This window comes from Bidens hawaiensis, unplaced genomic scaffold (assembly GCF_021521415.1).
Source record: "Bidens hawaiensis isolate Kalapana, Puna unplaced genomic scaffold, B.hawaiensis_p1.1 tig00029688_1, whole genome shotgun sequence".
Taxonomy (NCBI): Eukaryota; Viridiplantae; Streptophyta; class Magnoliopsida; order Asterales; family Asteraceae; genus Bidens; species Bidens hawaiensis.
In genome coordinates, this window is record NW_027494936.1 from 122990 (window position 1) to 144634 (window position 21645).

General features: G+C 40.8%; 1 protein-coding gene, 1 non-coding gene and 1 pseudogene across 2 annotated transcripts; 2 read left to right on the forward strand and 1 right to left on the reverse strand.

Moving 5' to 3' along the window:
- Positions 1 to 752: 752 nt before the first annotated feature.
- On the reverse strand, positions 753 to 828 carry TRNAI-AAU (transfer RNA isoleucine (anticodon AAU)). Its single transcript has one exon. It is a non-coding gene; the product is annotated as a tRNA-Ile (tRNA).
- A 2357-nt stretch (positions 829 to 3185) lies between these two features.
- LOC143579385 (protein FLC EXPRESSOR-like) lies at positions 3186 to 4588 on the forward strand. The gene is made up of 2 exons (XM_077062712.1): positions 3186 to 3658; positions 4393 to 4588. The coding sequence occupies exons 1-2, from the start codon at positions 3186 to 3188 to the stop codon at positions 4571 to 4573; spliced, it is 654 nt and encodes a 217-aa protein (XP_076918827.1). The 3' UTR covers positions 4574 to 4588.
- Positions 4589 to 13027: 8439 nt separating this feature from the next.
- LOC143579394 (ubiquitin-activating enzyme E1 1-like) lies at positions 13028 to 21234 on the forward strand (annotated as a pseudogene).
- The last annotated feature ends 411 nt before the right edge of the window (positions 21235 to 21645 follow it).

A 21645-nucleotide genomic window follows, 5' to 3' on the forward strand; every position in this document is an offset into this window, starting at 1 on the left:
CTTCCTACTGAACAGTACACGAACACGAACCGACTACTAAACATATTGCTTACAAACCTAGATATAGGACTGGGCGAGAAAGTGTGCAAGATTGGCGCGGATGGGACATGTGGCATGTGCTGATTGAATGTAATCATTTGTAACAGTCAAACTAAAACAAAAATTAAGGAAAAGGTCAATGGCTATTTGGGTAAGATGTTTGGTGAAAATGATTATTCGCGTGACTTTTTCTTTAGAAAACATGCCGGATTGTAAAGATGCTCTAACCATAGCGTGGTCTTTCAGTCGCTTGACTCTTCTAGTTGCTTCCGTCTCTTCAGATGATGCATCTGCAGTTTTTGTTTGAACTTTGAAGGATATTATGTGTTTGAAGACATGCAAGTGCTTTCTTGCATGCCTACTAAATAAATGAAAATTTGAATTTCTATAAGACAAATAGACGAAATCCGGTCACGTTCTCGGAATGAAGGAAGCATGATTCATGAAAGATGTGAATATAGAAGTGTATGCAAATCAATAACAAAACTTATGAAGTTGTTTCAAAACTCATGCATCTATTAAAACATTCTAGTAATCTAATACCTCAATTTAAGAAAACCAACACACAAATGAAAAGAGCAAATCTAAGAAAACCACACGAAATCAACAAATTTTGACAGAAAAAAAGGAATTAAAAGTGGTAGGAGATCGCTTTGTTGTTACAGTCTTACAGATTTCAAACTGATAACTGATACTGAAAAAAATTTGACACTTGGCCTATGTGCAGGTGTCGAACCTGCGACCTACTCGTTATTAGCACGACACTCTAACCAACTGAGCTAATAGGCCACTTTGATATTTCGAATATCACATGACTTATCAATGAAACTGAATATAGAGCGATCAATAAGTATTATTTAATTGGTATATCTGTCTCGCTTGGTTTAGATTTATAAAGGACTCATCACAATACTTAACTTATAAAATATTTTGTATTTTAATAGCTAACTATAGCTACAAAAGGTGTTTGATTAAGTAATTTTATTATAACTGGAAAGTATTTCATGTCTCACACATTATTGTTGTGATAGAACTATAAATAGTTGTAGGGTTTTATATGAAAGGCCACTTCATAAAAATAAAACCGCATGGGGATAAAGAGGTTATAATGAATGGGTTTATTCAAGAAACCTGCCTATATAAAGTGTTGTTAAGTATAGAGGGAATTTAAAGCTATAAGTATATGTGATATAATATGAAACAATTATGCATAAACAATAAAAACTATAAATTACCACCAAGCCGGTAACGGTTTTTTAATTTCATAAATCGAAACCAAACCATTAAAACTTAAAACCGAACTGTACATGTTGCGTACTCAAATTAACACAACAGAGAGATAATTAATTGAGAAGTAACTACTGTGATTCTATTCATTCAATACACAGATATTACAATGAGAAATCAAACGATAACGAAGAAGGAGATGGGAAACAGATTCGAGCAGGAGAGATGAGAAGACCAGAACCAACTGCTAACAATATTTATTCATGCTCTAAACTCGATTATCCTCTTCCTTTTAATCTGTAATGGAACCTGAAATCCTTCATAATTTGTTGGGGCTTGCTAACACTTGAACCAGGCTGCTTACTTTGGTCCATTATGGTGTCATTTATGTAAATTGGGCTTGGGCCAATTTACATATATGGCACCATAGTGACACCATAAACCGTAACTAACGGTTTATTTCCGGTTTGTGCTTTGGTAATCCAAAAACATTAAAAAAAGCCCAAAACATGTATAATAACTAATAACCTAAATATGTTAATAAAGATTTAAATATATTATTACATAATATAAACAAAAAAGATAAACAAGGGTGAAACGGGGACTAAGTTATGCGAGTGCTAGATATGTATAATTAAGATTAACCCAAGATAACAATACATATAAGGACAAATACCATAAAAAATCATTAAATTTGAAAGGCCAATTGTTATAAAACAAAAAGCAGGAGTCCAAGTTACAAGAAACAAAAGACAACAAACACAAACTACACCAAGAACTATCTACAACGGAAAATTAATAAAATTGAACCGACTCATTTCTCCCACTTTTGTTTCGTTGACTCACCCAAACGAATGATACGACTTTAATACCATTAACCACTTTAGCAATCAAGAGTGCCTTGTTATTGAATATCATATCGTTCCTAGTTAACCAAATCATCCAACACGTTGTCAAAATATATATATATAGCTTGAATCACTTCACACTCCTTGTTGTTCTTGAGCTTGCAAGAGTAATCCAACGCCTACTTCACGGATTCAAAGCCATCGGTTCCCGGTAATTTCACCCAAGCAAAGATAATGGCTCAACCCAATCTTGCCACCCTACAATGTACATCAAGTGCAAGGATGGTTTCGACTGTTCTTTACACAAAACATAATTAGTGTCCCCCGAAATTATGCCCCTCACCATTAATGCCTCTTTAGTAGCAATCCTATTCATTAATAATATCCAAACGGAACAATTCACTTTGATTGGAATGCACTACAACCAAAAATTTCCATCTACTTCCTGTTGATTCATATTATCCAATTCCTTTCTAAAATTTTTAACCAAATAATTACACAAAGAACCATTTTCCTTCTGAACTTTTAGCCCATTAGACATCACAATCCTTGAGATCAATTCAGCACAATCCATAGGCATCATTTCATTTTTTTCATGTGCATCCCTTATGGGCCTGGCCCATCTGGCCATCTCTTAATCCAACTCAGGTCAAAAGGTCAAAATTCTGTCACACACTCAGGTTCGAATTTCAGCTGTTTGGTTGTAAACGAGCCAAGCAACGAGCAAGCCTTCGCTCGGTTCGGTTCGGCTCGACTCGTGAACAGCCCTACACTCACACATGGTTCATATTAAATCCCTCTACTTGTTAAATTTGAATAGTATTAGAAACCTGGTAAAAATAAACACAAGCAAATCACATATAAAAACTTTTAGCTTCTCCCTTTTAGAAACAGAACTTTTAGTGATCACAAACGTTTTTAACTGTAACCTAAATTACTAAACCGACCAAGGTCCCCATATGGATTGTACTTTTGACGTAAAGAAACTTGACACCATCCAACAAAACAATAGATACTTATCTCACCCAATTACCCAAATCACAAAACACAAAAACAATCCTTAAAAAAAACATGGGCGACAGATCAAAACCTAAACGAGACTCCTCCCACTCTCGGCGCCCGCTAATGGAGTCTCCGCCACGTCACCGCGACCACCACCTTAATATCCAAACCCTCATCGTCGACAACCAGCGCCTGGCCGCCACCCACGTGGCCCTCAAACAGGAGCTCTCCGTCGCCCTGCAGGACCTCCGCCACTTCTCCGCCGCCGCCGGCAAAATCAAAGCCGATCGGGCAGCCGAGGTGCGTGGAGTGTTCGAGAAGGCGGTTAAGCTGGAACAGGAAGTGGGTTTGCTCGATGAGTTACGGGTTGATTTGGTTCAGGTGAGAGGCGATGTGCAGAAACTGGGTTCCGAGAATAAGGAGTTGACTGAGAAGTTGAATGGTGTTAATGCTGAGCTTGCCGAAGAGCGGTCCAATTTGCATCAGCTTTCGATGATCAAAGGGGAAATCGAAGCAATGCGCAAAGAAATACAAAAAGGAAGGTGCTTTACAAACCCTAAATTATTATTACAATTGTGAACAAATTAGTTTGAATTGTAAAGTACTAATAAATTAAGGACATGATGATTTGTACATTGCTCGTGTTTGTTCGTTAAGGAATTGAACTTGTTCACGAACACAAAACATGTACTATTTAAGAGGGGAAAAACTAACGTTCTTAGTCCTAAGCATTAGACATAATCACCTTAGTTAAAGTATAAAGTTTAAACATTTGAGATCGTAATAATAATAATCATAAATATAATCATCCTCCGACCGGCGGTTTTATTCTGATAATGTCAACGATGCACAAATTAGATTTGTTGTTGGTTGAAGTAAGGCTAACCATTAACAAAACGAACTGAACATAGACGATAAAGTTATTAAATTTAAATGTTTGGTTGGTTATAACAAATAAAATGTTATAAAATAATAAAGCAAGCCTTAACGAACATTAACGAACACATAACCATTACTGAACGTTCACGAACACAAATGAATGAACGCAACCTCTGTGCATGTTCATTCATTTAACTAAACGAACAAAATCTCTTGTTAGTGTTCGTTCATTTATTAAACGAGCAAACATAAACGAACTTCCCGCCGAACGGTTCACAAAACTGTTCGCTGAACGTTCGGGTTCGTTTATAGTCATATTGTAGATACTTAAACAAACAGATAAAATATTTATAAAACATAAATTGTATGTCAAGATTGAATAATTTGATGCATACAGGGCAGCTGTTGAGTATGAAAAGAAGGTTAATGCTGCAAACATGGAACAGGGTCAAGCAATGGAGAAAAGTAGGGTTTCTATGGTTCGTGAAATAGAGAAGCTGAAAGCGGATCTTGCTAATGCAACTAAGAAAGCAATGGCGGCGGCTGCTGCAGCTGCAACGAATACTCCAGGTAATTAATATTATTTGATAGCTTTTGGGTAACATTTTAGTGTCCAAGTTGTCTCTTTGATTATTAGTTTTTGTTGCAATGTATGGGCATGATGCCCCTGAATTGTTGATGTGTTCACGGTTGGTTTTGACGAAAGTTACGGGTCGAACCGCTGGCTAAGTTTTCTTTTACAATGTTTGGCCATTTTAACTAGTTCGGTCCAATACTTTCAGCCCTTAATGTTGCTATGCTTTCGCTCTTTTAACCCTTTTCGTCCCTAATTCTAACACCCTTAAGAATTCATATAATTTTTAGTAAGAAGGGCATTTTGGTCATTTCATAAAAACTAATAGAAACACTTTTAATGGCGTTAGGTTTAGGGGCGAAAACGGTTTAAGAAATGAAACCATAGTGACTCAAGGGTTGAAGGTTTCAATATTAGACCGAACTAGTTAAGATGGTGTTGCGTTAAATTTAAAAAATGATAAATATTAAAAAATGATTCGCCACTTCGAGTGGGTGTGCCGGATTCTGGGCGTTGAGCCCTTCGTCGACCGCCTGATGACCTTCTACTCTTGGAGGTGCATCCAGGGGTGGTATACTCTGATAACCCGGATCAAGGGTTTGAAGATTTGCGCAACCGAGCGCAGTCTTTGTTCATGGAAGCGGGAGTTCTTTTATATCTCCGCTCGCGCCATCCCCCTTGCCATGAAGTTTAAGAATGGGCAAGCACTCCCCAGCCTTCACGCCTCCAACTACCAGGAGGCGGAATGGTTCTCAAAGATTTCCCGAGTCCAGTCTCCGGTTTACCGCTTTGCGGAGTCCGGGATGGTGATGCTCGGGATGAGCCGGGTGTGGAAGGATGCGGAGGCGCAAAAGATCCCGATCGTCCTTGAATACGGTTTGAACTCTGTCCCTTACGGTATGCTCTGTCTTTTTTGTTTATATAGGTTTGTCTTCTAACTGTTTCTTTTATTTCAGAGGGGAACGACTTGCAGTCGCTCCTGCATCCGCGGGAGGCTGATAGTCCCGCTCGGATGGGTACTCGTGCTCTAGATGAGAACGAGTTGCCCATCCTTGAACAGACGGCGGATCGGTTCGTGGAGGTCTACCCGCCAGGCCACGAGATCCTGAGCGCCAGGCGGCCAGGTAAGGCGTTATTCAACCCTCGACCCCTCAATGCTGAAACCTCTGCTGGAATTCCTCTAATCTTGTGTTCTGATGAGGAATCCGCAGATGGTCCTCCGTTGGTGCGGAAGAAGAAGGCTGCCGGCGGGAAGGGGAAGGCGAAGGTGGCCTCCACTGCCGATCCGGTGCCTCGGTCTGATTCAGAGACCGAGAGCGAGGAGGTGGCGGGGAACCCTGGTGGTGATAAGACCACTGCTCCGGAGGCTGCGACGACTGTCACCTCCGGAGAGCCCAGGATGACGACGGTGAGCGGCGTAAAGAGGCCGGCTCCATCGGGTTCGTCCCCGCCTGTCCGCACTTTTAGGCTCAAGAAAACCCGTAAGTACAAACTTCCTTTATTTTTGACTTCATAGCTTTCCATCATTAATACTTATCTTCCTTGTGCAGGCGTGGATGCTACCGCATTCCAGGGTGGAGCGGGGAGGAGTACCTCCGGACCCATGACGTTAGGCTTGGTCAGCCTACCTGAGGCGACGACCCAGGCGGCTGCGCCTGCTTCAGTTGGTTCAGTTGCTCACCCAGTTGAGCCAACTGTTCCAACTGTGATGACATCACCGCCGGCTGTCAGTGCCATATTTACTGAATCTTTCACTGAGCCGGCGGTTACTTTTTCTGCGGACTCCGCAGCGGCGACCACGGTTGTGAGTTCACCTCCGGTGAGTTCACCTCCGTTGGTTTCTACCGCGGCGGCCTCCATGCCTCCGACGTCGGCAGCTACAGCCGATCCTTCAGGTATGCTTGAGGCTTCTCGCAAACCTCTGCCTTCTTCCCATCTGCCTGACCTCTTGGATGGATTTCCCTTGGGTTCAGGTGATGGGTATGGCGGCTATCGGCCTGTTGTCGACCCTACAGGTGCGTAGGGTTCTTTTGGCCTTTTTTTTTTTTTTATATATCATCTTTTCCTAACTGCTTTTTGTTTTTTGCAGTGTCGGATTCCAATGAAGTGTATGTTCCACGATGGAACATCCGCCGAGGAAAAACCCTTCGCACGCCTGTGGAGTGCGTGGAGTGGGCTCGTCACGCAGCTTCCAGTGGAGCGTTGGGGGAAGCAATGGCTAGCTACCAGGAGGGTAGGCTAACCAATGAGCTGCGGATTCTCCTGGCCCAGATGCAGCCGCGCGTCGAGCTGCTTTGTCGTGAAAACGACAAGTTAAAAGCAGCTCGCATTCAAGAAGTAGCTCAGGCGTGGGCTGTCCGGGAGGAGAACAAGAGGCTTACCGCAGTGGCTGCGGAAAAGGAGAAGGCCTTCAAGGCCCTCGAGGTTGAAGTTCAGGCCCGTCTCGAGGCCCGTTCCAAGGCTGCCCAAGCTGTTAACGAACAGCTTCGGCTGGCTAAGGAAACTGCACGGAACGCAACCGAGAGGGCCACCAAGGCTGAAGCTGTTGCTGAGCCTTTACGCCTCGAGAATGAGGAACTTAAAGCCAAACTAGAGGCGCTCCAACAGGCTCATGATGCCTTGGCGATGGAAGACGCCAAGAAGCTCCAAGAGATCTTGGACCAGAGGGGGGTGCTTGATCATACTGAGCGGAAGCTAAAGGGCGTTGAAGAGGCTGCGGCTAAAGAAGTGTTGCTTGCCAACCTTAACAAAAGTAAAGCCGAACGCGCCCGTAACCAAGCTCAAGCTGCCCTCCAGGAAGCTCTGGTTACCAAGGAATGGCTTCTTCGAGAAGCGTTGTCTCAGGTAAGCTTAGCTTCATAATGTCTTCACGCTTTTCTTTGTAAATAGAAAAGTTTTGATACTTGTATATTTTTTTGTAGGTTGTGCATCGAGTCTTCACGGACACATCATACGACGATGCCATGAGCGCATCCCTCAACGCTTCTCATGAGGATGGGGAAAAGGCCGGCTTCCTGCTTGGTCTAGGGTTCGTTGAGAAAGGCATCCCGCCTTCCAACTTCCCTTTGTATGATGTGGATACTGAAGCTGTTTATGACCAAGCAGTGAATCAGTATGCCGCCTTCCCGCATCCGGTGGTGGAGAAGGTGAACGAAGTTGCTGCTGCTGATGATGGGCTAGCTATCCTTAAAGCTTTCCTTGAACCGCCACGCTCTACTGATGGTGCTGGTCCAAGTGGAAGTGGTCCTGAAGCTTGATCCTGAAGATCCCTTCTCACTGTTAAGATAGGTTTAGCTTGTATAGATTTATATTCTTGTAGGCGGGTAGTTACCCGGCCCTTGTAATGAATATTATGAAATATAAATCTTTGTGCGGGTAAGACCGCTACTTTCACTGGATGACTTGCTTTATAAACGTTATATGACTTGCTCATGCATACTTTAGTTTAAATTAGCAATTTTCCAAGTGTTCAGAATAAGTTAACCTTTGAACGTGGTAGATAATAGGTTGAAGTTTTGCTTCCTCTTTCGTGATTGTGCGGGTAGGACCGTCACTTGCACTTAGTAGGATGGCTAAACTTTACCTATATCTGACCTGCGTGGAGGTTTTCCTCATCTTTCTTGAAATTTTCTAAGTGTTTAGAATAAGTTAACCTTTGAACGTGGTAGATAATAAGTTGAAGTTTTGCTTCCTCTTTCGTGATTGTGCGGGTAGGACCGTCACTTGCACTTAGTAGGATGGCTAAACTTTACCTACATCTGACCTGCGTGGAGGTTTTCCTCATCTTTTTAGAAATTTTCTAAGTGTTTAGAATAAGTTAACCTTTGAACGTGGTAGATAATAGGTTGAAGTTTTGCTTCCTCTTTCGTGATTGTGCGGGTAGGACCGTCACTTGCACTTAGTAAGATGGCTAAACTTTACCTACATCTAACCTGTGTGGAGGTTTTCCTCATCCTTTTGTTAGAAATTTTCTAAAGTATTTTGAATAAGTTAACCGTTCGACGCGCGGTTGTCAATAGGTTCGGTTTCCTCTCATGATTTGTGCGGTTAGGACCGGCACTTTCATTTAGTTGGATGACCAAAGTTTACCTATGACTGACCTGCGTGAAGGTTTGCCGTTTTTTGGGTTTATGCGGGTTTTGCCGCCTTCCCCACGCAACGACTTTCCACGTAGTTATGCGGTGAAAACCGGCATCAGTGTTGAATAAATTAACCGTTCGACACGCGGTTGTTAATAGGTTAGTGTTCAGTTTCCTCTATCATGATTCGTGCGGATAGACCGGCACTTTCATTTAGTAGGATGACTGAACTTTACCTTTAACTGACCTGCGTGAAGGTTTGCCGTTTTTTGGGTTTATGCGGGTTTTGCCGCCTTCCCCACGCAACGACTTTCCACGTAATTATGCGGTGAAAACCGGCATATCAGTGTTGAATAAATTAACCGTTCGACGCGCGGTTGTTAATAGGTTAGTGTTCAGTTTCCTCTCATGATTCGTGCGGATAGACTGGCACTTTCATTTAGTGGGATGACTGAACTTTACCTTTAACTGACCTGCGTGAAGGTTTGCCGTTTTTTGGGTTTATGTGGGTCTTGCCGCCTTCCCAACGCAACGACTTCTTTCACACTTATGTATGCGGTGAAGACCGGCATATCCGTGTGGAAAGTTCATAAGTATAAATGTAAAATTATCAGCGTCGATGTTCTAAGGAGAATCATTTCCATTAGAAGTGGCTATGGGCCTTTTCTTTACAAATTTGGAATTGATCTACATGCAAACTGTGTAATTGAGCTCCCTTCCATGTTGTTGGGATGGGAGTGCCATTGAGCCGATATGCACCTGGTTCGGGATCTCGTTGTTTACGCAGTATGTAGTCTCCGGCATTGAAGCTGCAATTTTATTCGTGTTTTCCCCAGCTGGGGTTCTACACGCATCAGCCTGCTCAGCGTTCGTTACGCCACGAGGTGTGCGAGCGTCCCATCTCTGACAAATGCTTCGACGATGTCCTTTACGTCTGTGCATTCTTCAGTGTTGTGGCCTTTTGTCCTGTGAAAGTCACAGTATTTGCTCCGATCAGCATTGTGACGATGTCGGATTATTGGAGCCTTTGGCCATGGGAGCTCCTCAGTGGCGAATATCTCGGTGACGCTTTTGGTAAGTGGCGTCAATCTAGACATCTGGTTCGACTGTACGTTATCCTTTCCGCCTAACCGATGTTACAAGCCGGATGAGGTGTCAAAGTTTACCCTTGACTGCCAAATGCCTAGCTTCCGCTTTTTGTTTAGTCGGGCGGTAAGGACGTTGTCTTCTCTTGTTTTCTGGGTGTAGAGGTTTGTGCTCTGGGGGAGATCTCTACCCAGTTGCTTCTCCGTTTCCGCAAAGCGTTTAGCTGCTGTCATGATGGCATCCCATGTGGATGGCATGCCATCTTTACCCGTTAAGGTGCGGATGAGCTCTGGGTCGTTCGCGCCCTGGATGAAAGCAGCGCGAACAAGATCTTCGCTAATATTACCCAGACTTAGCTTCTTTGAGTTGAAGCGAGTGATGAAGTCTGGCAAAGATTCATCTTCCTCTCGAATGCATTTGAGGATTGTCCATTGCTCTTCGGTATACTTTCTTTGTTGGCTGAAGTGTTGGCTAAACTTCTGTTGGAAGTCTGCCCAGTCGTAGATGTGGTTGACCGGTAGACGATCGAACCACGCTCTAGCTGGCCCAACAAGCGTCATTTGGAACATGTAACACCACGTAGGTTCCGTCCAATTACTGACGGTTGCCCCCGCTATGAATCTGTTTAAATGATCGTCTGGATCAGATATACCATCGTAAGTGCCGATGTTGGACATCTGTTTGGCACTTTTCGGGGCGATTGCTTCCGCAATGTCCCTTGCAAATTTGGACGTTCCCGCATTTGCCGCAGTTGGTCTAAATGTTTTGGAGAAGTCACGTGGGTTTCCACCCGCGTTTTTTGGTTTGAAGGTTTCTCCAAAATGCCTTCTCGGTTGGGAGTCCGTTTCCTTACGCTTCCCTTTCGCCCTATGACGAGGGTTTGCGTCACTATCGGAATCCTCCGAATCATCGTCAAAGTACTCTACGAATTCATCAGCCTGTTGGAGTAAACGTAAGCGTTCATCCAACTCAGCTTGGAATTCTTTTTGACGTGCTTCCGCCCACGCTTTAACTTCATCGAGTGTTTGGCGGGGGAGCCTCGTTCGTTGTCTCTCTAACTGGGTATCGGTGAATCCCAGTGAGCGATTGTTTACTGCACTTGCCCCAGCTTGGGTAACTGGGGTAGTGTTCGTAAAATTTACTGCACTTGCCCCGGCTTGGGTAACCGGGGTAGTGTTCGTAAAAACTGTGTAGTCGCCGGTATTCCCCCCAGTAGCTGGGGTTGTGGTTACCGGAGTTTCTTTAACCATCTTTCCAGAAGTTTGAAAAAACTGAAAAGAAATGAAGTTCTAGCTTTTATGCACGGATGGCGCCAATGAAGAAACACTAATCGACCCCGGGCAGATTACGGATAATCTGGGGGTTAAATAGATGTTTCCCACGAGGGGTTAGACCCGGCAAAGATGGTTCTTCTGATAACCTGCAAAACAGACACCGTGAGCTCGTCACTGAGAAGGGGGGGGTACCTCCTTGTGACCACCCTCCGGCGTGAGAATCAGACTAGATTGCTCTTGAATATAAGTGTATATTAAGAGATTGCTAGAGCAGATATCAGGTATAAGATGTAAGATACAAGATAAGATGAGATGATCATACCATTTGGGTATTTATAGCCGAAGGTAGGTTTCCAAGAGGGTATAGCCAGCTGAATAGTATTCCTGTTCTACCAACTGTGGCCTACGCACGTGCCATGCTGGCAGTTGGTGGGTAGGCAGCGGCTGACAATGACCAGGCCTGCTGTGTACTATTCCTTTTCCACCAACTGCAGGCTATGCACGTGGTATGACAGGAGTTGGTGAGTAGGTAGCGGCTAATAGTGACATACAGTACAAGAGCATGCTGCTCGCCATACTGTTGTCAATGGGCTGTCGTATCTCTGGTCAGATCTTTTGCCCATACCTCGTCAGGTACAGTACAAAAGATCTTCCAGTATCGTACGGACTGGCTCATTTGGGCGGGAGTATTCCCCCTCCCGCCTTTGTGCGGGATTGTTCCCGGCTTTGCTCATTCCTTCAGGTGACTACTGAATTATTGAGAGCTAAGTGCCTTGTGCGTGTAGCGTTGCTGCGCGGGTGGCCTTCCCTGATGGCTTGTATCCGCAGCTGCGGGAACAGGCGGAGTACTTCACCATTGGGAGGCATTTCCCGCGGGAACAGCTTGCGTACTGCGCGTAAGGACGTCACGTCTCTGAGCATGGTGGGTCCTGCGGATCCAGTTGGTTTCTGCGCAGACGTCTCTCTTCAAGGTGAGTCATGTGGGTCCAACTGGGCTCTGCTGGGACCTACCTCTTCAAATATGGTTCATAAATATTCTCTCTATTCTTTAGAATGGAGGTAAGCGTTGCCTACATCCCACCGTCCCCAGACTACTAATAGCAAGAATTACTTTGCTATTGGTAGGACTTTTGACTGGTATGGTTCATAAATATTCACATATTCATAACAGTATATTCCATAAATGAAACAAAGTTTAAATGGTAAAGGTAAGCGGTCGGTTTAATAAATGAACTAAACGTTCAGCAAACCGCTCCGTGGAAATTTCATTTATGTTCATTCGTTTAATAAATGAACGAACATAAACAAGAATTTCGTTCGATTAGTTAAACAAACGAACATGAACAAAACCCCCGTTCGTTCAATCGTGTACGGTGACGTGTTCAAACATTCGTTCATGTTCGTTTGTATATGTTGCTCATGAAGGTTTTTTTACATTTATTTATATTATCTAAACATTTAATATTTTGCAATTTACTACACCTAACATAAAATACGAAATCCTATTTTAGACATTGTTTTTGTGTTGTTTCTATTTCCTTTCTCATTATTCACATTGATGAATCAATCGAACTCTACGTCGATTTTATTTGCGTCCGTGAACTGCATTCATTTTATAAAAAATGTCGTTTAGTAAGAATTCATTAACAAATTATTTTCTTAACAAGATATATAAGTCCAATTTACTATACCGTCCTCCATCTGCCTCCTTTCACAATATTCCCAACCGAATCTTCTCAACGCTTCATAATTCTCCATGACACCAGTCCTTCAACAAGTCCATCGAGCACAGAACATACAGCAGCTTCCTTCCATTTCTGAATACTCTACCGCTCACAGATACCTTCAACCGGTAAGTTTCTTTCCAATATCCTTTCCTTTACTTGCAGTTCAATCCCTCTAATCATTCAATGCCAATTTTATCCACCAAGCAACACAAATACCTAAGGCTTGGGTTTCGTTTAACTTGCCTTATAGCGTAGCGTGTTTCTTCAAATTGTTTCGTTGATTTTGGTTTCCATGGGGCTTTTTGGCGCTTTCAGCAGCTTTTTACACCACATGCTACCTAAGAAACGACCTGCTGATGTAGCGAAACTTGACGAAGATAGCGGTAGTGATAATAGTACGGATGGTTTGCGTAAGAAGCCACGCATCGGTTGTTTGAGCTTGAAAGAACTTGTAAGGTATGTAATTCTCATAATCAATAACTGCATAAACAATGAAAGACAGAAATGCCCCTGATCACACATACTTAGGCTTGTAAATGAACTGAACGAACACGAACAGGTTTTTTTGTTTGTGTTTGTTCTGTATGAAAATGACTTGTGTTTGCGTTTGCTTGTGTTTGTTTGTTAATAGCATAAACGAACGGTTCACGAACGTAAGTGAACAAGCATAACTGCACATATATGAACGAATATGGCTGATTGAGTGCCAGTTAAGAGTAAATGTGAACATCAATATGTTGGGCCTAAAAGTATAATAAAATGAGACTAAATTGTAAGAGGTGATTTTTTAATTTCATAAAACTAAAGTGCAATGTAATTGTAAATTTGTAATGAGCCTAAATACTTTATATGAATACATAAACGAACGAACTTAAACAAACATAAACTAACGAACATAAATGAAAGTAAACAAACATAAATGAGCATAAATGAACGAGCGAGGCATGAGTTCGTTTGACTAAATGAATGAAAAAAATTGTTGATGCTCATACGTTAATCAAATAAAGAACTTTTGGCCGAACGGTTCACTAAACGTTTGGTTCATTTGCAAGCCTACACACACTATACAATAATCTGTCTAATAGACCTCTTCTTGTTGTTTCATTGATAACCTCCAGAACAACCACCACTGGGATTGGTGATTGTGGCGGGAAGAAGAATAGTGGTGGTGAGGAAGCTAATAGTAGTGCCAGCAGTACTGTTGTGGAACCGTCCTTGACGGATATGGGATTAGAAGATACGAATATGCAGGATATTGATGAGGATCTTCATAGCAGGCAGCTTGCTGTTTATGGTCGTGAGACTATGAGGCGGCTGTTTGCATCTAATGTGTTGATTTCTGGAATGCAAGGACTTGGTGCAGAAATAGGTAAAAATGATGATTAGTTTATATAACTTCAATTCTCTGTGATTGCAATTAGTTTAAGGAGTCTTGTTTAAGTTTCGTGTTTCTTGAGCTGCAAGTTTGAAAATCATAATCATAATCACCTTTTTCCCGAACACTCAAACATGATATCGTGACTTCAAATTGCAATAATTGGTTTAAAGCATGTCCAAACGCCCTTAAAAAGTATGAACAAGGTGAAACTTTCATAATCTGATATGACAATGTAGAGGTTATCCGTTGGCTTTTTTGAAATGGCTTCATTTTTTGCAGCAAAGAATCTTATACTTGCTGGTGTAAAGTCTGTGACATTACATGATGAAGGGGTGGTGGAACTATGGGATCTATCCAGCAACTTTATCTTTTCAGAGAAAGATGTAGGCAAGAATAGAGCCCTAGCTTCTGTTCAGAAGTTGCAGGAGCTCAACAATGCAGTTCTAGTGTCTACCTTGTCTACAAAGTTGACCAAAGAACAACTCTCTAACTTTCAGGTAACTGTTTACTTAACTTTGTTTGCTCATGCACATGATACTTTGTTGGCATACATATATTTATACATCACAAATACAAATTATAATGGAAACGCTAACCATAAAAGGTTCCATTCATACATCACAAATTTTTCCATACGAAAACTATTGTATTAAAGTATAACTCATATGGAGTTACTAACATTTGGTGTATATATATATTTTTTTGGTTAAAGGGGATGAGACCCCGTCAAAAATTTCATAGATAAGAAATATGTACAAAAAAGGCATTAGGGATCCCGGGACATACCCCAAGGTCTCTCTAACCCTCAAAAACCAAACAACTAAACAAAAGGTTCAAAGCTCTCTACCAAAGACAACCAAACAAACAAAAAGCTCATCAAATTTCATCCGCAGACCAGATCTAGCCATACAGCCCCCACATAAAACATCAACTAGAAACAAACACAAACAAAACAAATCAAGCCTATAAAACAAAACCCAAGCTTAAAACTTTGAAGCCATGAATCTTCAAACATCAGCCATTTGTTCCTCCTCTCCAAGCTTAAACGCCCAAAATCTTCAGCCATTTCAAGCCACACCATCTTGCCACCAATGATTAAACAACCTGATTATCAAACGTCTGTATACAACCAGCATGCATAATCACCAACAGCATCTAATAACATTTGGGGTATTGTTTCTAACAATACCTGACAATATCTATACTTGTAAATAAAAACTATATGTACTTAAAAAGTGTATAGTATATTCTTTCTTTCAATTTCTTCAACTATATGTTGTCCCAACTATTTTTCACATCTTTCCCATGTTCTTTTAACACTCTTGGGCTTGCTACCTCACACACACGGTTTACAATAAATGCTTAGTGAAAACTACAATTCTTCTGCACAATTTACATAAAATGTTTCATATCACACATATGCATTATTATTGGAATATATTATTATTTAGGGTTATTAGTATGAGCCCATGGACCCAGTTTATGTTTCTAGATCTCTCTATATACTGTAGTTGTTTATTAACTGAAATTTATCAATTCAGTCCTTTTATGTTCTTAATATTATGTTGGATAGTTGTTCTTGCTTTATCAATCAATTATGTGGTTTGTTAACAAAACAAAAGTAATTAAGCAACAACAAGCAATCAAAGTGATTGTGATAATAACATTATTACAGTTCCCAAAACTATATGCTATAGCTATAATTATCCAAAAACTAAACTAATCTGGTCACTTTATGATAGGAAACATATAGTTACAGCTAATACTTGTATTCTGTTTAAAACAAGTTTTGGTCATGGTGGATCTGTTTCTGTTTGGTAATCAGATTTATTGCAAAATTTTCTGACTGTCATTCATAAAATATTACAGGCTGTAGTCTTTACCGACGTCAACTTAGAAACCGCTATCGCGTTTGACAATTACTGTAACAATCATCAACCTCCTATAGCTTTCATCAAGACCGAAGTCAGAGGACTTTTCGGTAACATTTTCTGTGATTTCGGCCCCGAGTTTACTGTAACCGATGTTGATGGGGAAGAACCGCATACTGGCATCATTGCATCAATCAGCAATGATAACCCTGCACTTGTAACATGTGTTGATGATGAACGTTTAGAATTCCAAGATGGTGATCTTGTAGTATTTTCTGAAATTCACGGGATGACAGAACTTAATGATGGAAAACCAAGAAAAGTCAAAAGCTGTAGACCATATTCATTCTTTCTTGAAGAAGACACCACCAAATTTGGGACTTATGTGAAAGGTGGGATAGTGACTCAAGTCAAACAGTCAAAGGTCTTGAATTTTAAGCCTTTGAAAGAAGCGATTAAATCTCCTGGCGAGTTTCTGTTGAGTGATTTCTCTAAGTTTGACCGACCGCCTCTTTTGCATCTGGCGTTTCAAGCACTTGATACGTTCACATGTGAACTGGGGCGGTTTCCTGTTGCGGGTTCAGAAGATGATGCACAAAAGCTGATTTCTATTGCAACCACCATGAACGAGAGGTTAGGAGATGGAAAGTTGGAAGATTTGAATCCAAAACTTTTGCGGGTTTTTGCTTATGGAGCACGCGCAGTGCTTAATCCCATGGCTGCCATGTTTGGTGGCATAGTTGGTCAAGAAGTTTTCAAGGCGTGTTCTGGAAAGTTTCATCCACTTTTTCAGGTTAGTGTTCATTTGTCGTTCTGTGGTTTAAACATACAATGAATGGTGCATGTTCGTATTCGTTTGTTTAACGTTAGCCTAAAAATGATTGAACATGAACAATTAAACTAATGGATGTTTCTTGTTCGTGCTCGTTTGTTAAGAAAATATTCGTTTATGTTTGCTCATTAACAGTACAAACGAACGGTTCATGAACGTAAACGAAAGAAAATAATTTGAGATTGAGTGAACATCAATTAAAAGTAAATGTTAACGTCAATCTGTTGGGCTTAAAGAATTAATAAAATTAGACTAAATAGTAACGGGTGATATTTTAGTTTCATAAAACTAGACTACATTGTAATGCACCTAAAAGATTTTAGTGAGCATATATACGCACGAACTTAAACAAACATAAACAAACGTAAATGAACGAACGAGACATGTGCTCATGTTCGTTTGTTTAATCACACGAACAAAAAATGTTCTTCGTGCTCGTTTGTTTAGTAAATGAATGAACTTCCCGGCGAACACGAACAGTTCACTAAGCGTTCGGTTCGTTTACAGAATTACAGGCCTATGAGTACGTTATTCCCGATTTAGCCAAATAATTTTAATTATGTTTCTACAGTTCTTTTACTTTGATTCTGTTGAGTCACTTCCTACTGAACCATTGGATCCAAACAACTACCAACCGCTAAACACCCGTTATGACGCCCAAATTTCAGTATTTGGAGCTAAATTCCAGAAAAAACTGGAAAACACCCAGTCTTTTGTTGTAGGATCTGGTGCATTGGGATGCGAATTCTTAAAAAACTTAGCTTTAATGGGTGTTTCATGTGGGGCCCATGCGAAATTAACCGTTACTGATGATGATGTCATTGAGAAAAGCAACCTTAGCAGACAATTCTTGTTTCGCGACTGGAATATTGGTCAGGCTAAATCAACTGTCGCTGCTTCTGCAGCTGCATTGATTAACCCTCGTCTTAAGATCGAAGCTTTACAAAACCGCGTGGGCCCGGAGACTGAAAGAGTATTTGACGATACGTTCTGGGAGAATGTAAATGTTGTCATTAATGCTTTGGATAATGTCAATGCGAGGCTTTATGTTGACCAAAGATGTGTATATTTCCAAAAGCCACTTTTGGAATCTGGTACATTAGGTGCTAAGTGCAACACGCAGATGGTTATTCCTCATTTGACTGAAAATTATGGTGCTTCTAGGGACCCGCCAGAGAAACAAGCACCCATGTGTACTGTCCATTCGTTTCCACATAACATTGACCATTGTTTGACTTGGGCTCGGTCTGAGTTCGAAGGGTTGCTTGAGCAAACTCCATCGGAAGTCAACGCCTATCTGTCAAACCCGAGTGAGTATACAGATGCAATGAGGAACGCTGGTGATGCTCAGGCTCGGGATAATTTAGAGCGGGTTCTTGAGTGTCTTGACAAGGAAAGATGTGAAACATTTCAAGATTGTATTGCTTGGGCTCGTCTAAAGTAGTACCCCTTTCCCCTTTGTTTTTCATTCTTTTGTTGCATTATATATGCGTGTGCGTGTGTATATATGGTGAGAAAACTAAAGAACACCATACTACATATATGCATTATTTAGTATGGATTTCTTTAGTTCTCTCACGAAAAAGAGTTTACTGATGATGCTCCCCTTTTGATATATTTAATATTATGAGGGTACTTTTGTCGTTTATTATATATATTTCAACGATGACATATATATAAATCGACTATTACAGCTATATGTAATTTGGTTATTACACTTTACACATATGCAAACTTGTGATTTCGCATATGTAATCACAAAATTAGATATAGAAATGACAAAAGTACCCTCAAATTAAAAAAAAATAAATGATTGGTTGTTAGAAGTTGTTGAAGTTCTTAATTTTTTTATAAAAATTCAGTTACACAAACATGATTGAACAAAGTGTGTACGAAGTGTTTTTGACCCTTTGCGGGTTGACTTGGGTTGGGTAGGTCATGATTTCTCTTAATGGATAAATTTTTTTTACAGCTAAAAGAACGGATCAAGAGGGTTGGAAGTCATGAAACTTTAGAACCTTTTAAATCTTTTTATTCAAAGATTTCTACTGTTACCGTAAAAACTGTTTTTATAAAATTTACTTGTTAATAATTTATATTCTACAAGTGTACATTATACAATAATGTGTTTTTATAAACTTTTCATATGTTTATTCCACTTTTATAAATTTATTTCCAGGTTTGAAGATTACTTTTCTAACCGTATGAAGCAACTAATTTACACGTTCCCTGAAGACGCATTAACCAGTACCGGTGCTCCATTTTGGTCAGCCCCGAAGCGTTTCCCACACCCACTAGAATTCTCTGTTTCCGACCCGACCCACCTTAACTTTGTACTGGCGGGTTCCATCCTCCGGGCCGAAACATTTGGCATCCATGTTCCCAATTGGGCCAAAAACCCCAAGAAACTAGCCGAGGCTGTTGACCAGGTCACTGTTCCCGACTTTCAACCAAAACAAGGTGTCAAAATCGAGACTGATGAAAATGCTGCCAGTTTATCTTCTGCATCTATCGATGATGTGAAGTTATTGATGAACTAATCAAAAAGTTAGAACAACGCAGAAAGACTCTTCCTTCGGGTTTTGTCATGAAACCTATACAATTTGAGAAGGTTTTCACCTTTTTTTTTTGGTTTACTTGTTTCATTAGTGATGCCAATTTTGACCCGTTTACTTATGAATGGGTCAATTTGGGTTGTGATTATTTAAAAAAGCGTGCAGTAAAGTGGTTTCCAGTCAACCAAACTTACCTGAACCATTTTGAGTTATAACAAGAGAAGATATTTTCTTTAAATGATCCGTTTTGATATTGATAAAAAAAAATGTGTGCGGGTTAGCCCAACACAACTTGACCCACTGTGGGTGGGTCATTTTTGGGTTCAAAGTTCAAATCGAACCAAAAACCTAAATTTCGGTTTTTGAGTTTTTGAAAACTGCTTGTTTCGAAATTTTTTGTTTGGGTTCGGTTCGGTTTTTTTGGTTTTACCATTTGGACTTCAAAATTTTGAGCCGAAAAAAAGTTGGCCCCGGGTCTAAATCTTTCTGTTAATTAATAATTGACTGACCATTATACATTTGGGCTAAAATATCCTTATAAATTAGTTAAATTATAAAAATGAAAATCCATAAGTTTGGCTCGGTTTGGTTTTTCTGTTTTAAATTTTTAATCACATGTAAATCCGAAACCGCAGTTTATTTGATTTGGTTTTAATTACATACAAAACCGAACCGATCCGAATTCGAAACGTGTCTAACCGAACCGAATTCAACCTATTAAAACGATTTATTCGTTATCTGATAAACCGGTTATTATTTGGTTTAATCAATTAAATTCGGTTCGGTTATCCTATTAAGCAAGATCTGTGGAATCGGTAACCAAATTCACAATGTGGTTTGGTTTTTCGGTTTTTCCTGTTACTGTCTTACTGATAAGGTTTGGTTTTTGGGGTTTTCTGGTTTTCTTTCACATCCCTACTGAACCGAAAGTTTGGTTTTTACAAAAACATAAAGGCAAACTATCGGTTTTTGTTTGGGTATGGTTTTTTGGGTTACGGGTCGGTTTTTTCGGTTTCATGCACACCACCGACCCGTATTTTAGATAGTTCATACCCTAGCCTGTTTTGATCCAACCAATTGACCAATCCATCTTGTCACCTCTTATATGTATCCATATATAAATACACATAAATATATAAAACCCGATTTGTATTTTGTAGGATGATGATACTACCACATGGATTTCATAGCCGGACTAGCCAACATGAGAGCAAGAAATTACAGCATACCTGAAGTCGACAAACTACGAGCCAAATTCATAGCCGGAAGAATCATACCCGCAATCGCTACATCAACCGCAATGGCAACCGGTTTAGTCTGTCTAGAACTCTACAAGGTCATCGATGGGGCCCACACGGCAGAACACTACCGCAACACATTTGCCAACCTGGCACTCCCTCTTTTCTCCATGGCCGAGCCGGTCCCACCAAAAGTCATCAAGCACCGCGACATGAGCTGGACCGTGTGGGACCGGTGGTCAATTAAAGGCAACCCTACGTTAAGAGAACTTATTAACTGGCTTGCGGACAAGGGACTTGATGCGTATAGTGTTACGTATGGAAGTTGTATGGTGTATAATAATATGATTCCTAAGTATAAAGATCGGTTGGATAAGAAGGTGGTGGATTTGGTTCGTGAGGTGGTGAAGGTGGAGATACCACTGTATCGCCTCCACGTGGATTTGGTGGTCGCGTGTGAAGATGAGGAGGAGAATGACATTGATATCCCTCAGGTATCTGTATATTTTCGTTAACCACCTTGTTCATATTTGCATAGTACTGTTATGATTGCGGGTCGGTTAAGTGAGTCCTAGTTAGCCACACCATGTTTATGTAATACATCTGTGTGATTGTCTGTATTATAATTGGGATGATGACAGTTTGAAAGTCAACTCAAAGAATCTTGCAACAACACTGTTGTATGACAAGACTTGTTGTAACATGCCCGTTGACTTTTTTGGGTCAAAGATGTGTATTGTTTAGATATGCCATTGTAGACAATGTTTTGAAACTCGGACCGGTCCGGCTGACCGGACCCGCTATGAACTCCGGTACGGTTCACCTTATATAACCCGTTTTCTAATAACCCGGGTTTGGCGTGTTGCGGTTCGACCGGAACCGGTGAATCACGGTTTAACCGGTAAAACCATTGTTTTGAAATTATATTAAAAACTTTGCCCAAGTTGGGACTTGGGCTCGGGCTAATCCGAGATGCACGCATTTAAAATTACCCAAGAGCCACTAAACCAACCTTGATTTATGTTTAAAACTTTAA